Source organism: Emydura macquarii, unplaced genomic scaffold, assembly GCF_026122565.2.
Source record: "Emydura macquarii macquarii isolate MOO-44397 ecotype Brisbane River unplaced genomic scaffold, CSIRO-AGI_Emac_v2 contig_1551, whole genome shotgun sequence".
Lineage (NCBI taxonomy): Eukaryota > Metazoa > Chordata > Testudines > Chelidae > Emydura > Emydura macquarii.
The window spans coordinates 19,916,552-19,930,091 of record NW_027131688.1 but is presented as its reverse complement, the minus strand read 5'-3'; the positions used below and the strand labels follow the sequence as shown (position 1 = coordinate 19,930,091).

Sequence of the window (13,540 nt, the reverse complement as noted above, 5' to 3'; positions counted from 1 at the left end):
ATGATGTTACCTCCAATAGACAATGACGCAGATAACTTCAGGTCTATGTAAGAAAAACTGAAATCATTGTGAAACTAAGTTGTACCTGATTCTTAACTTTGTGCTGTGGAATTTTAGTCTTAGATTGTGCTAGACTGTATTTTCTACAAGGTGTTCCCGAACTTTTACATTATTGTTTTGTGGTGTCTCAGGTTGTCTGTGACATAATCCTACCATAGTGAACATTTAATACCTTTTTCTTACTATTAGAATTATCAAAAACTCCCCTGTTCTTGAACACTTGTATTAGATTATATTCTAATCTGTATGTACGGTTAGGAATTTTAATATTTTCAAGTAGATTGCTGGCATATAGAGTTCTCTTACAAGATATTCACAAATTAGCAAGGTTCTTCACAGGCAAAGGAAGGAGAAAGTGATGTTATATAAAATCCATTTTTCTCCCTGCCTGGAAAGAAGTTTTCTTTCATCCTTCCTTTTTTCTTTCATCAGTCTTGTCAGTGAAAGTCTGTATGCATAATTTCCTCTGATTCCCCACTGGTTTGCTTAATATATTTTTCTACAAGCACAGATCTGTGTTTAGGCTACCTTTAGTCCTAACTTTTTGTAAAATGTTACTTGATTCTGTATTGTCTTTAAGTGTACTGTACTGTAGAATTTACAGTTGCAGATTTGTAGACAGGCATTATTTCCTACAAAGTTTTGGGGTTTCTGTAAAAGATAATATGAAACTGTATAGTATGTTTTTGTTTCCCCCTCTAGTACTGTTCCTGATCAAAGAACTCCAGTTGCTTCAACTCACAGCATTAGCAGTGCAACTACACCAGATCGCATTCGTTTCCCAAGAGGAACTGCCAGTCGTAGCACTTTCCATGGTCAGCTCAGAGAGCGACGTACTGCTACATACAATGGACCACCTGCCTCACCCAGTCTATCCCATGAAGCAACACCACTTTCACAGACTCGAAGCAGGGGCTCCACTAATCTTTTTAGTAAATTAACTTCAAAACTAACAAGAAGGTAAGGCTTATTTTAAAATGAAAATTTCTCTTTGCTTAGGTACTTCCTTTCTCCAAATACTTCATTTTGGTGGGGGTTCAGTTCTATTCATATTCATTGAACAATGTGTCTTAGCCATTTCTGCAATTTGAAATGCTAGATGTATTAGTTTGTGAAGTTTTTGGAGTTCTTTCGTTCTTTGAAAGCCATTGTTTTGATAGTTTTATAATTGTTCAGTCAAATTGATGTCTGTCAGGTTACATGGGTTGTAAGTTGGGTCAGAATGTGGCCTATCGTATTTCCTGTTAGGAAACAATCAACATGTCTCACCTTGACTTATAACATAATTGGCCTCTGATCCTGCAGAGACTTATGCACACATGTTAACTTGAGTGTTCACTGCAGTGGTGTGGTCTATCACTGGGACTGATTTCTGACTAGCCAGAGTTTAATGACAGATGGGCTAAGGAGCTATAAAGCTTCCCTCGTATTTGAAAGAGCCAGTCTAGCCTAGAAGCTAAGCTTAGAAGCCTGCTCAGCTCTTGAAAGATGTATTTGTGTTTGGGGCTTAGTTTAGGCATAGACCTGGTGTACTCTTAAAAGTCACAACCTACCCAAGGAGCTTAGCCTAAGCCGAGGCTCGCTCCTGTTTTGAGGGTTTTTACTTTATCAGGAAGTTACAATGTTCTGAATTTGCCATTGGAACCTTAAGTTTCTTCAGCTCCCACAGGACCTAAAATTTAAAAATCCTATTTTTCATATATATATTAAACATTCCTGAATTTTTTCTTTTCCTCTTTATCTGAGCCGATGACCCGCAGTTTATGCATATCAGATCACTGCATGACACTTGCGTGTTCATATTCGAGCTTGTGTATAAGTTTTTGCAGGAGTGAGGCTTTGGGAATTAGCCACACCTTCAGTTTCTCTCTCTTGTGCCTTCAGTAACCTAATCTTGCTAAATTATTTATAGAGTATTCAACTTCAGTCTTTGACTACTTGTTTGTATTAGGTATATACCCCACAAACATTAACCCATTCACTTACTTTCCTTTTATAACCTTGCACCACTACGTCTCACCATCTTTATAGTGTCTTTCCTTCAAAACTATATAGGCTAAGTCAACCTAATGTTTCCTCATATCTAACTAGTGATTCCAGTTTGGGGAATTTACACTTTAAAATGTTGAAGTTGTTTCATGACAAATCCAAGGCCCCTTGCCTTGCTCCAGGTTCCCCCTTTCTGCTGTACACCGTTCTGACAAGTACTTTGTGCTACACTAAATTGACAGGTTAAAGAGGGGGAGATGTGTGTGGATTTTTTAATAATTAGGATATCTATTTTTATTCTCAGTAATTTCTACCTATAAATGTTGGTTTACAACAAAGGGTTACTTATTCAAACACTAAATCCTTTTGGACCATCTTTTTCTGTCTGTACTATTGCTAGTTTTATAATGTCCTCCCTTAATGTTTCCATCTACCATTCAAAATGTGTATGAATATGTGAGCTTTGAGCTCTGCTACTGGAACGTATTAGCAAGCATTCTCAACTATTTAGAACATAATTAAGTTTATAAAGCTTGAACTGTTTTTTAATTCACAGCACAATAGTTTTTGACCACACCCTTTTGACAGTAAATAATTTCACTATTTGGGGATTATTTAATAAACTGAATAAATTAAACATAAAATCTTAATCTCTTGTTACAGATTATGTATTAAGTATGCATTCAGAAGCCCCATTCAGGATCAGGCCCCTATTGTTTTAGGTGCTGTACAAACTCATAGGAAGACACACAGTCCCATCCCTAAGGACTCAACACTTTAAGTTTCTTCTTTGTCACCTCCACTGAAAAACATCCTTTTAATCACAATCTTTTAATCTCCTTCTTCATTTTTTCTGTAGACAATAAATTGTGACAATAAATTACTTATATTCTTGAGTGGGCAATTTCACAGCTTCTGACACTAAATATAAATGCATCATTAAGGCCGTTCTTGACACCAAATGACTAAATTGATATGAAGAAATGAGTTAATTTTGGAGCTATTCAGCTGCAAAAGTTGAGATTTTTTCCCTGTCTGAAATACATAGGACAATAGACCAAAACTCAATTCCTTTGTAAGTGCATACAGTACTACACTTCAAGAATGTTTTTAAACTGGAATTCATTTGAATTCATAATACTTAATGGTGACTTTTTTCAGAAGAAATGTTGGAATGCTCTCTTAAGTAAAACAAAGTTGAAAACAATAACATTAAAAGGAAATATTTGTCTTCTCAGCCCTGAAATCCTTCATCTGATTTCAGAATAAATTTGAAACTTCTTCTTTCCATGTGCTTTTAAATATGAGATCTCATTGTTATTGCATGCTTCACTTTTTGAATGAATTTTCAATTTAATTTGTACGAGCTTTTTTTGTTAATTATTGTTTTGGCTTAATTTCTTTTAGAAACATGTCATTCAGGTTTATCAAAAGGTAGGATTTATTTATATTTTAAAAAGTGGCTCCTGCAATTAACATAAAATTTGGCTTTGTAGCCTTGGTTTTCTAAAAACTAAACTTTCTGCTGAGAACTAAATACTTTCTTCCTTGAAAGGAAAATATAGAAGGAAATTCATTGACTAATGATGATACTTAAGCATCTGTGGCACCTGTGTAACAAGATGCAAAGCATGCCTCGTGCACTCTTCTTTCTTTGATAGAGTTGGTAGTACCAAAAATAATTCTGTTCTTTATACTAATACACTTAGCATGCTTATGTTTGAAGAATGACGTGTTTGGTAACACCGATAATGTAGACAAAACATAAGGGCACAAATGTGTAACGGTAAGTGATGCTCTACCTACTTTATCCTCTAGTCTTCTTCATTAGGAAAATTCTTCTCAAAATAGTGTACTAGTAATTTGCTTCTGGTCATAACAAAATTAGTTTAATCACCAAATTTGACTTAAAAATACAGTTCACTTGACAGATTGAAAGTTTGCATGAAGAATGAAGGCTGTACATTGAAAATGTTCCAATAAGAAGCATTTTGAAGAGTACCCAAAGCCAGACTACTTCATCTTTTGCTGTCCAACATAATGACACAAACTGAAGCACCTAATATCAGTTTGTAAATAAACAAAAGCATAAAACTTATGCAAGTGCATTGACAAAAGGAACCAATCTTGGAGAACATATCCTACACAGAAAGGTTTTAAGAAGGCAAGAGGACCTGATTCTTCTTGCTTTAACACTGATGTAAATTACAGGTAATTCCATTGAAGTCAATGGAATTTTACTGGTGTGGCTGAAAGGAGAGTCAGGCATCCTGTTCTCAAAGCTGTGTTGCTTCACCATACTTCCCCTAATTCTTTGGACAGCCCTATCATCTATAAGCTAAAATATGGACGAAAAAAGCCAACAGAAAGAAAGCTACCAAAATATTCTAAAAAAGAAGCATGATGGAAATAAGTATAATTTGGAAATTGCTTACATCTTAACATATTGTCTTTGGAGAATAAAATCAAGAATAAGGGAAGCTGAAAAAGACTTTGGGTTCCAATAATTGAACTTAGAGTTTTATACTGAAAGAAATGAAATTTCACAATGAGAAACGAGGAGATCTGGAAAGTCACTCTGAAAGAAATATCGCTAGAACTGTTAGCATCTCTTTGGTCAGTGAAGACTTCTAAAACTTTGTGAAACAACTTTTTGACTGAGCTAAACTTTCCTAATAATATCCTATAGTAGCCCTTTAAGTATTGGAGAGAGTCTCTGGGACAATGATACCATTCTGAACTGTGGAGAGAAGAAGTTTTGATTCAAAAGTGGCCAAAATAAAAAAGCATTTCAGCCCAACATACTTGACTTTAAAAATGGGCATCCATTTGTATTTTTGTCCTTAAGGTAAAATCCATCACTGATGTTTGCAATTTGAAGTTTGTCGTTCTTCAAACAAGCTGTCACCTAAAATTGTGAGGGTATAAATTTTGTTAATTCCATTAGGAATTGTGTGCAATTCAACTCAGAACTAGCTGCTGAAGTTCACATTCAGCCAAGAAAGCCAGGCTGTGAAAAAATACCTCACATACTAGACGTGGAATGGGTTTTGTTTCAAAACAAATTATAGTACGAAGTTACGCTTCATCTTAGTGCTGTGATTTGGGGCATTCCCAAATGGGAATGTATTTTAGAATTGTTTTATTGGATTAGTTGCCATTGGCATTCATTGTTTACTTACTTACTTGTGAATGTAAATTGGGAGGAGGAATATGTGTGGACTCTGGTAAGTTTTATTTGTCGCTAGGGTAGATCAGAGAAGAAATTGAGTGCCAGCAGTCTTGTACACTTGATGATGAGTAAAGGCAAGTTTCTTAACTCAGCATGCTCCCTGAGCATCTGATTTCTGCACAGTTGCAGAACTCGGTGTGAGTTGCACAGGGATCTGAGCTTGAAAGAGAGACTTTGCCCCTTCCAAAGCTATGGCTATGGCTGCTGTGAAACATTAGAATGTTAGTTGAGGAAGTAAGCTATACGTTCCACAACTAGACACTCATTGTAACTTAACTGTAAGCTTCTACTATATTGAGGCAGGAAGTGAGATGCATGAGTCAGGAAGTTTAATTACATTTTATAACCCATGTTTTAGAGGGTTTATAGAAATTTAGCATTGTAATATAAAGACTATCTTTATATTATTTATATGACTATTTTGGGTCATTCCTTTGACATTCATTAATTGCAGCAGTGTTTCAGGTCCTCTAATAGTAACTTTCAGGATGTTCTCGTTTAAAAAGAGACTTGCACAACAATGCACCTCTGAATTTTCCTTTACATTAGTAGATGTGCATGTGACTTCCTCCAGTGTGCCTGTCTCTCTTGCTTTTGTATGCAAGCAGTGAAGTGAAATTCCAAATGGTTTCCCATTGCATAGCTACTGATTTTTTTTAGCCAATTTTTTCTCTACCTGCCATGAATCTCATCTACTAAAATTCATTTTATTTTGTCATTGGAATTTATTATAGTTGCCACAAGTACAATATTACAGCCTCACTTCAGAGAGCTCAGCAAATTGAGTGCTAGACAGTTGTTCATTTGTTTTTTAAAAATTAAAATGTTAATCGTAGTGCAATGCATTCTGATAGATTTTATATTGTACCTCATGTAACATTAACAAGATACTGTACTGTGTCCTTGCAAATCTGCAGGGGAATGCCTTTATATTGTGGAAGGTTAATTTGATATTTGGTTACAAAGTTGTGTTGTAGAAGCTTTTTTTTAATTAAAGGTAACTTTCCTCGCAAAAAGCAGATTGTTGTTTTTTTAAACATATAAATGAATTAAATCTTATTTTAGTAGACTCCATCCCTTTCCCCAGTCAGTTATAGCTTTTAATCAAGTTGTGAAATATTTTTAGACAGCTTTCTTTTTTTAATTTTTAACTGAGTTTTTAACAGTATGCCTAGACAGCTCTCATTCAATGCACAAAACATAATTCATGATAGATATACAGAAGCACAATACTGTACTAGGTCAACATCACTTATTATGCTATTAACTACTTTTCACATATCGTTTAAGAAAAGTAAATGAAAAGTCATAGGCATTATAATAAAAACAGAAATGAAATATAAAATTACTCCATTACAAAACTAATTAGCTTATTAGTCAGCTCATTTCTTTAACACATTATCTGCTCTATAGTCGTCTTTTGCAAACCAGGAGTTTGCATTCTTTGCAGCACTGCAGACCACATTGGCAACTTGGAAGCCTAAAGGCTGTATCTGACTGGTAGGCAACATACTGTGTTATAAATAACATATGCATTAGGATTTTAATCAGAAGTGCACTGGTATATTTTTTTATTTACAGAATTCTGTAAGTTTGCATGCTGCTTTCCAGAGCATGGCTTTAAGGGCCATGGGGGAAGGAATATCAGTGGAAATACTGACACTGCTCCTCTGAAACTTCATTTCAAGGTTTATACTGGAGGTCACAAATCATGGAATGCAGTTTTGAGTGTTAGATGACCTGATATATTTATTGGTTCAGATTTTAATTTTTAAGCCTATTCCCAATTATAAGAACTTCCAAAAAAAGGTTTACAAAAAATAGTACTTAACGCAAGATGTATCTTGGCAGGTGTTTTGTGAATACCTTTGATTTCTCTAAATGTAGTTTAAGTATTTAGAAATTGGTCAATCTTAACTGAACCTCAGCCTCAACTGTTAGGATTCAGCTGAAAATATGTCTGAAACCAGAACAAACATTTTTTGTCTTCTTGAAAGTCAGAACTTTTGAGGAAACTAATCTTGAAGTTTCTTGTATCATTCACTATAGAGATGACTGGTTGAACTATTTCTTGAGCCTTTGTTGTCAACTGAGAAAGTGGGTCTGACATGATCTATAAATGCTTGCAACTGTAAGCAAAGATGTCCTCTCCTACTTCCCAGGAACTAGAGGCCTCTAGTACCCTTCATAGAGTATTTTTGAATATGGCACTTGACATTTTGCCATATGAGTCAGGAAGTGATTTCATACTTAGAGAGTGGCGTTTGCTGTGCCGTCCAGAATGAACCTTCTACAAGGTTCTTTGCATGTCTACTGTTGAAACCTCTGGATCTGTTCAGCTTTTAGAGCTTTCTCCCTCCCCACACTTTCACTAGTGTTACAGTTCCCCCAGAGAGATGGGTGTCAAGAGCAGCACAGAGGTTGTGGCTTGTACATTACAGACCTAGTAGGCTTTTTCCATTTGTGATTTCTCTAATATACATTCATGCTAGAGAAGCACATCAGCTTGACATAACTACCAAAGTGATTATAAATATAATTGGCATTTTATGACAGGCTTCAGAATTCAGTAACTAAAAGAACTGAATTATTTTAGTGACTAATATGGAAAAATATGTTGCATAGCTTAAAATGATTGTCTTTATCCTATATTGCTGAAGGTGACAATAGAACAGTCTTTTATAGGGCCTGAACCTGCTTCCATTGATACAATGGAAAATTTACATTATCTTTAATAGAAGAAGCATCAGGCCCTTAGTTAATAAACCCCTTAGAGTAGTCTTTGAGAGAGCCATTGTGGTGCAATGTACTCTGTGCTGACGTAGTATTCTGGCAATAAGCAGAACAGGACTCTTGCTTCAATGTTACCTTCATGTAGGCCAGATTTTTTTCCCTCAAGATTTAAAAATAAAACTGCAGTGTTGAGACACTCTGAAACAGGCGTACACAAGACTAAAAATGGGAGGCTTTTGGAGGGGCGCGTTATGTGCCCTTGCCACGGCCCCGGGGCTGGAGGAGCTCGCTCTCCCTGCTGGTTATTGTAGAGAGCCCGGGGCCCGTTTCCTGCTTGTCCCCTTTTGTGCACGCCCCTGCCTTGAAATGTGATCCTGACCAAAAAAAGTAGTCAGGAGCAGTATTCTTGTATGCCTGTAACAGCATTTTGTTCATATTAATTCAAGGAAAAGTTTGATTGTTTTGTCTTTGGATTCTGTTTTATGTAAAATATAGCCATGAAGAAAAAACAGTAGGTAAACCACAGCTTGACACTCTCCTTCTAGTTTAAGGATCTTTTTTCTTTTATTCATCTTCCCTACCCCCTTTCCACTTTTGTTTGTTAAAGTCACTTGTTGCATCCTGTCTTTAATCAGATAGTAAACTCTTCAGGGACCATATATCTGTGTTATACAATGCCCAGCACAGTCGGCTTCTGATTGGAGCTTTTTGGCACTCTGGGCAATATAGGATACTTGTGTACCTGTAATTCCTTCTCTTCACTTTACTTTTGTGTTCCTTAAACCTGTCTCACTGCTTTCTTGCTATTTGTATTACAGTAGCACCTAGGGACCCTGATCCTTGTTCAGTCCCTATTCTGTTCAGGATCTTATACCATTCCTTTCACAGTAGCACAGGAGCACCTTATCCATTTTGACAGGGGCTGTACATGTACTAAATATACAATTCCTGCCTCAGAAAGCTTATTAACCTGTGTTAATTAATATACAAAACTTCACTGTGGAGTAGTTAGGATTGGTACACAACATATGTAACTTGAGCCCACAAAAGCAAGCTAAAAGCCATGTGACAGTCCATATCTTCTCTCATAGGCATACACCTCATTCTTGCAGCTACACCACAGATCTTGTACCACAGTTTTAACTTTCCCCTCTCATCCTCACACCACTTACCAAACTGCCCACATATACCATGGTTAGTTTGGTGTGTTAATGTTGTGTATGCCTGGCATCCTTAGTAGGACAGAGTTAAGGTTGTGGTGTGTAAACTGTGTTATATGGTAGTTTTAGTAATAAGCTGGGGAGGAGATAGGCATGGGAGAAAGTAGCAAGGTGCTTGTGGGAGATTTTTCCACCTTGATTCTGTTTGCCTTGAGGGTTGCTTAAATGTAACAATACATAACATAGTGTTAGTAACTTTTTTCCCTGGGAACTTTATATTGCTTAATTTATTTTATCCTTCTGCATATATCTTCTGAAAGATGTCAGTGGTACAGGAATTCAGAAGAATTCATTATTCAGAGGAATTCACATGTTGAGAAATCTTGAATTTACCTTGACATTTTTCTTATGGTAACTTTAATTTATATCCTTTAATTTAAGGGAAGGTGAGATAAATTAATCAGATAATCATTTGATCTTTAAGTTTCACTATACTTGATCTATGGGCATGGTTGTGCATATTTTGAAGCTGTTTTTTAAATACCATTTTTTTCTCCCATATGTACAACTTATCACCTTAATATTAACAATAATTAATATCTTTGTTGACACTGAATTCATAAATTTTACATACTTCTAATTCAACATTTTCCCCCCACTGGAATCTTACCTTCTAACTTCATGGGTATTAGTGTCAATATAGTATTAAAATTAATACTAAAGTATCTACTTTTTAGAAACTGTGGTTTATAAATACATTTTGTTTTGGTAGGCAAGACACATGTTCTATATTCAAAGTTTGCTGTCGTCTTGAAAATCCATTGAATCTTTATTGCTTAAAGTGTCATAACACAATATATTGTAATTTCAATATAATTGAGATATTGCATTTAGCAGCTGTTCAGATATTAAGTATGCTAGTATAAGATTTGTCTTCTTTTTCCCACTTCCTTTTTTGTTTCTGCATTCTTTTCAATGAGGCTCCCGACTGAATATGAGAGGAACGGGAGATATGAGGGCTCAAGGTGAGGGTAATGATTTTTGTTTAAAATGTTACTTAGGTGAGTTTGAACCTTTCTCCCCTTGTTTATGTGGCTGAGGGGCTCAAAGCCACAGGTTTCATTTCCTTTAATGCCATGAAACTGTAAACCAAGAAGCCCTCCTGTCTGTAAAACGATGATTAAAACATTGTGTGATTTGGCTCTAAACTCTTCCATCTTTCATGTTGCCTTTTCCCTTTTGCCTCTTAGCAGCTGGGCAGGCAGGCAGCTTCCAGTGAGACTGCACAACTGCTCTGTAATCCAACATTGGAGAGTGCTAAAGCATGTGATTTTTCACCCTTCTCGATTATGAGCATAATCTCTAACTACCAATCAGCCTGAGGTTGCTTCCATGAAAGAAAGTCTCCTCTATGATAATACGAAGAATTATTAAATAAATCATCTTCATGCTGAATTTAACTTTCTAATCAAGTTTTTATTTTTATGCAATACTTTCTTCAAAATGTTCTGCCAACATGATACAGAAGTCCGTTTCATGTAACTAAAAATTGTTTTAAAAATGCCCATAAGAGGGACTTGATTTGTTATTAGTACTTGTTAAGATAAATTGAATTATGAATCTTAACATGCCACTGATTTTAAACTGTATGCTATATCATGGGAGCAAAAATAATCTTTGAAGAGGTATCTGATGCAGACACCAATTTCATGCACATTTGTGTTACCAATACCTTTTCTGTAAAGGTTTCAGGGCACAGTTTCAAACTCTCTTTTTTGCCATGTGGCCACTGATTCATTGCTGAAATTACAAGAGTGATCTGAAATTCTACAAATTTCTGGAACTCTTCTTCTCATCCATCGATTTCCACCACCAAAATGAGAAGAAAATTATGGGAGCCATCAACAATGGGAGCTATATTACTTTGTTGTTGTGTGCTTTACTCTTACAATTTTAATAGTAAACAAACTTTCCCATTGTACTTTTTGTTGCGGTGACAATGAGATTTATTTTTGGTAACATTCGTTTGATATGTTAACTTGCTGTATTTTATTCTGAAAAAGGCACTCCGGTAACTCCAGTAACGTCAGAAGTTAGACTGTTCACAGTTGCAGTCATATATCTCTGATAGATAGTTATAGATGAAGCAATAGCATTGATAAAGATACTTTGCTTGGTGTATGATATGTTTGAGGATATTGCCTAGACCCACCGGTACCTGAGCTGAAAAGCAAAAGTCTGTAGCTGCTTCAAACGTTTGAGGTAGGAAAGCAATTATGAAACTCCAAAGATGACCTTGAGATATTTTAGATTTGTGGGGTGGAAGTCCTGTTTAGGCAGCACATTCAGTCCCAGCAGGGTGAGGTATATCCTTCACCTGGCTCCTTCCCCATACCAGCGTATATAGACTCAAGGGGGTTGCTGCATGCAGTGCCTGAGGACTGTAGTAAAGGAGAAAATGTAAGGGAACCCAAAGGATTCTTCTGCTAGGGCTTTTCAGTGCATTGTATCAATAAATATCAACTCATGTTGGAGGCAGCTGTGGCCTGATGTTTTAAAACACCTACTCCTGCGACTTACAGCTGCTATCCTAATAAGGGTTCCAGAAATTTCTAGAGCTTTTCTGGTGCCATATGGCCCAGAATATTGTTCCATGCAGTGTGTAACCTTAATTGAATTACAGATGAATGAAAACTTACCTTCAGCATGGTAGTAGTCAAGTTTTTCATCCTCCTGTCCTACATTCCTTCCAGTTGTTACTTAGATTAGTTGTCTTGGTTTAATTAGATTGGAAGCTTTTGGGGGGAACAGTCTTACTATATGTGTATGCAATGCCTAGTACAACAGGGTCCTGCTCCTGGGCACTTATGTAATACAAAAAAATACACATTGAACATGACAGTTACTTCACCAATGCAATATTTTTAGAGGATATTGGTTGTCCTATTAAATAATAAAATGTTTTCTTTCAGTCGCAATGTAGCTGTGGATCAGAAGGATGAAAACAAGGAAGCCAAGCCCCGTTCGCTGCGGTTTACTTGGAGCATGAAAACTACCAGTTCCATGGATCCTAACGATATGATGAGGGAAATTCGTAAAGTCCTGGATGCCAATAACTGTGACTATGAACAAAGAGAGCGTTTCTTGCTTTTCTGTGTCCACGGCGATGGGCATGCGGAAAATCTTGTACAGTGGGAGATGGAGGTGTGTAAACTGCCAAGACTGTCACTTAATGGAGTCCGCTTTAAGCGGATATCGGGAACATCCATAGCTTTTAAAAACATTGCTTCCAAAATTGCCAATGAATTAAAGCTGTAAGAAAAAGTTATTAAGTTGTAAATTAAGTAGCAATTTCAAGTGTTTTTGAGAACACTGATGGAAATGTATAGAATAATATTTAGGCAATAACTTCTGCATCTTCTGAATCATGATATTAAAAAAAAAATTGAAACAAGCTGCTGAGCTGGGAGGGAGAGTTGGACTTTTTTTATAAGTGCACTACAGCATTAAAGTTGCCTACTATGTAAAATATTACCCCTTCTGCTTTATTTCCATTGTTCTAAGTCTTTGACAACAAACTGAAACACACAATATATACATTTAAATATGCTTCCTGTTTGTGTGGATGTGAGAATGTACAGTATGTGTGTATAATATATTAAGTATTATATGTAAACTATTCATTTAGAACATCAGAGCTGTACCGGTACCTCTTTTGGGGCTAATTTTGGTGCTAAAAATTGAAATGGCCAAGGAGGAAACACTTGAGTTAATATTTAAAATAATTGAATAGTTACCCAGTAAATGCAGTTTTACAGTTCACTGCTGTGTTAAGAAAAAAGTGTGAAGGGTTTGGATTTATGGTTGTGAACATTACTCCTGTTTTTTAAGTAGATCTCATGAGATAATTAATTAAAAATTCACTTTTACTCAGTAAGTCTTGCATTATACTTCTCCCACCTATTTATTATTTAAATCTAAATCAAATTAAAAATTAGAGTTGATTTGTGCATTAAAATTTGGGTAAGTGCTTCAATTTCTCTGTTCATGTTAAATGTAAGTGTAAAAATATATCCTTATTTCTTTTGTCTTTCATGACTTAGTAGAATGGGTTACCATTCAGTAAGCTCCACTATTTACTTCTACAGAATGTAAACAATCTAGTTCAACAAGAACATCACTTTTAGTGCCATATATTGAGGTAGAAATGTGTTTTAAATATCTGACTTGCAGGAAATTGATTTATTGACAATTTCAAACAAATAGAATCTAGGCCAGATTCATCAGAAGAGCAAAAGGACTCTTGGTAAACGATAAAGTTCTGGTGAAAATTACCACATGCCTGAGATGGTGACTTTCTACATTA

The 13,540-nt window shown here is 35.8% G+C and overlaps 1 protein-coding gene across 5 annotated transcripts in view; it reads left to right on the top strand.

The window, feature by feature from the left end:
• Nucleotides 1–13,103, top strand: part of MARK3 (microtubule affinity regulating kinase 3) — a 96,135-nt gene extending 83,032 nt beyond the window's left edge. For 2 of the 5 annotated variants that reach the window (XM_067555010.1, XM_067555012.1), the window contains 4 exons: nucleotides 763–1,020; nucleotides 3,457–3,483; nucleotides 10,155–10,199; nucleotides 12,147–13,103. In XM_067555010.1, coding sequence (XP_067411111.1) covers nucleotides 763–1,020; nucleotides 3,457–3,483; nucleotides 10,155–10,199; nucleotides 12,147–12,492 — 676 coding nt within the window. In that variant the 3' untranslated portion in view covers nucleotides 12,493–13,103. The remainder of the gene's footprint in view (nucleotides 1–762; nucleotides 1,021–3,456; nucleotides 3,484–10,154; nucleotides 10,200–12,146) is intronic. The other 3 variants (XM_067555013.1, XM_067555011.1, XM_067555014.1) reach the window with 3 other exon arrangements.
• Nucleotides 13,104–13,540: the final 437 nt, after the last annotated feature.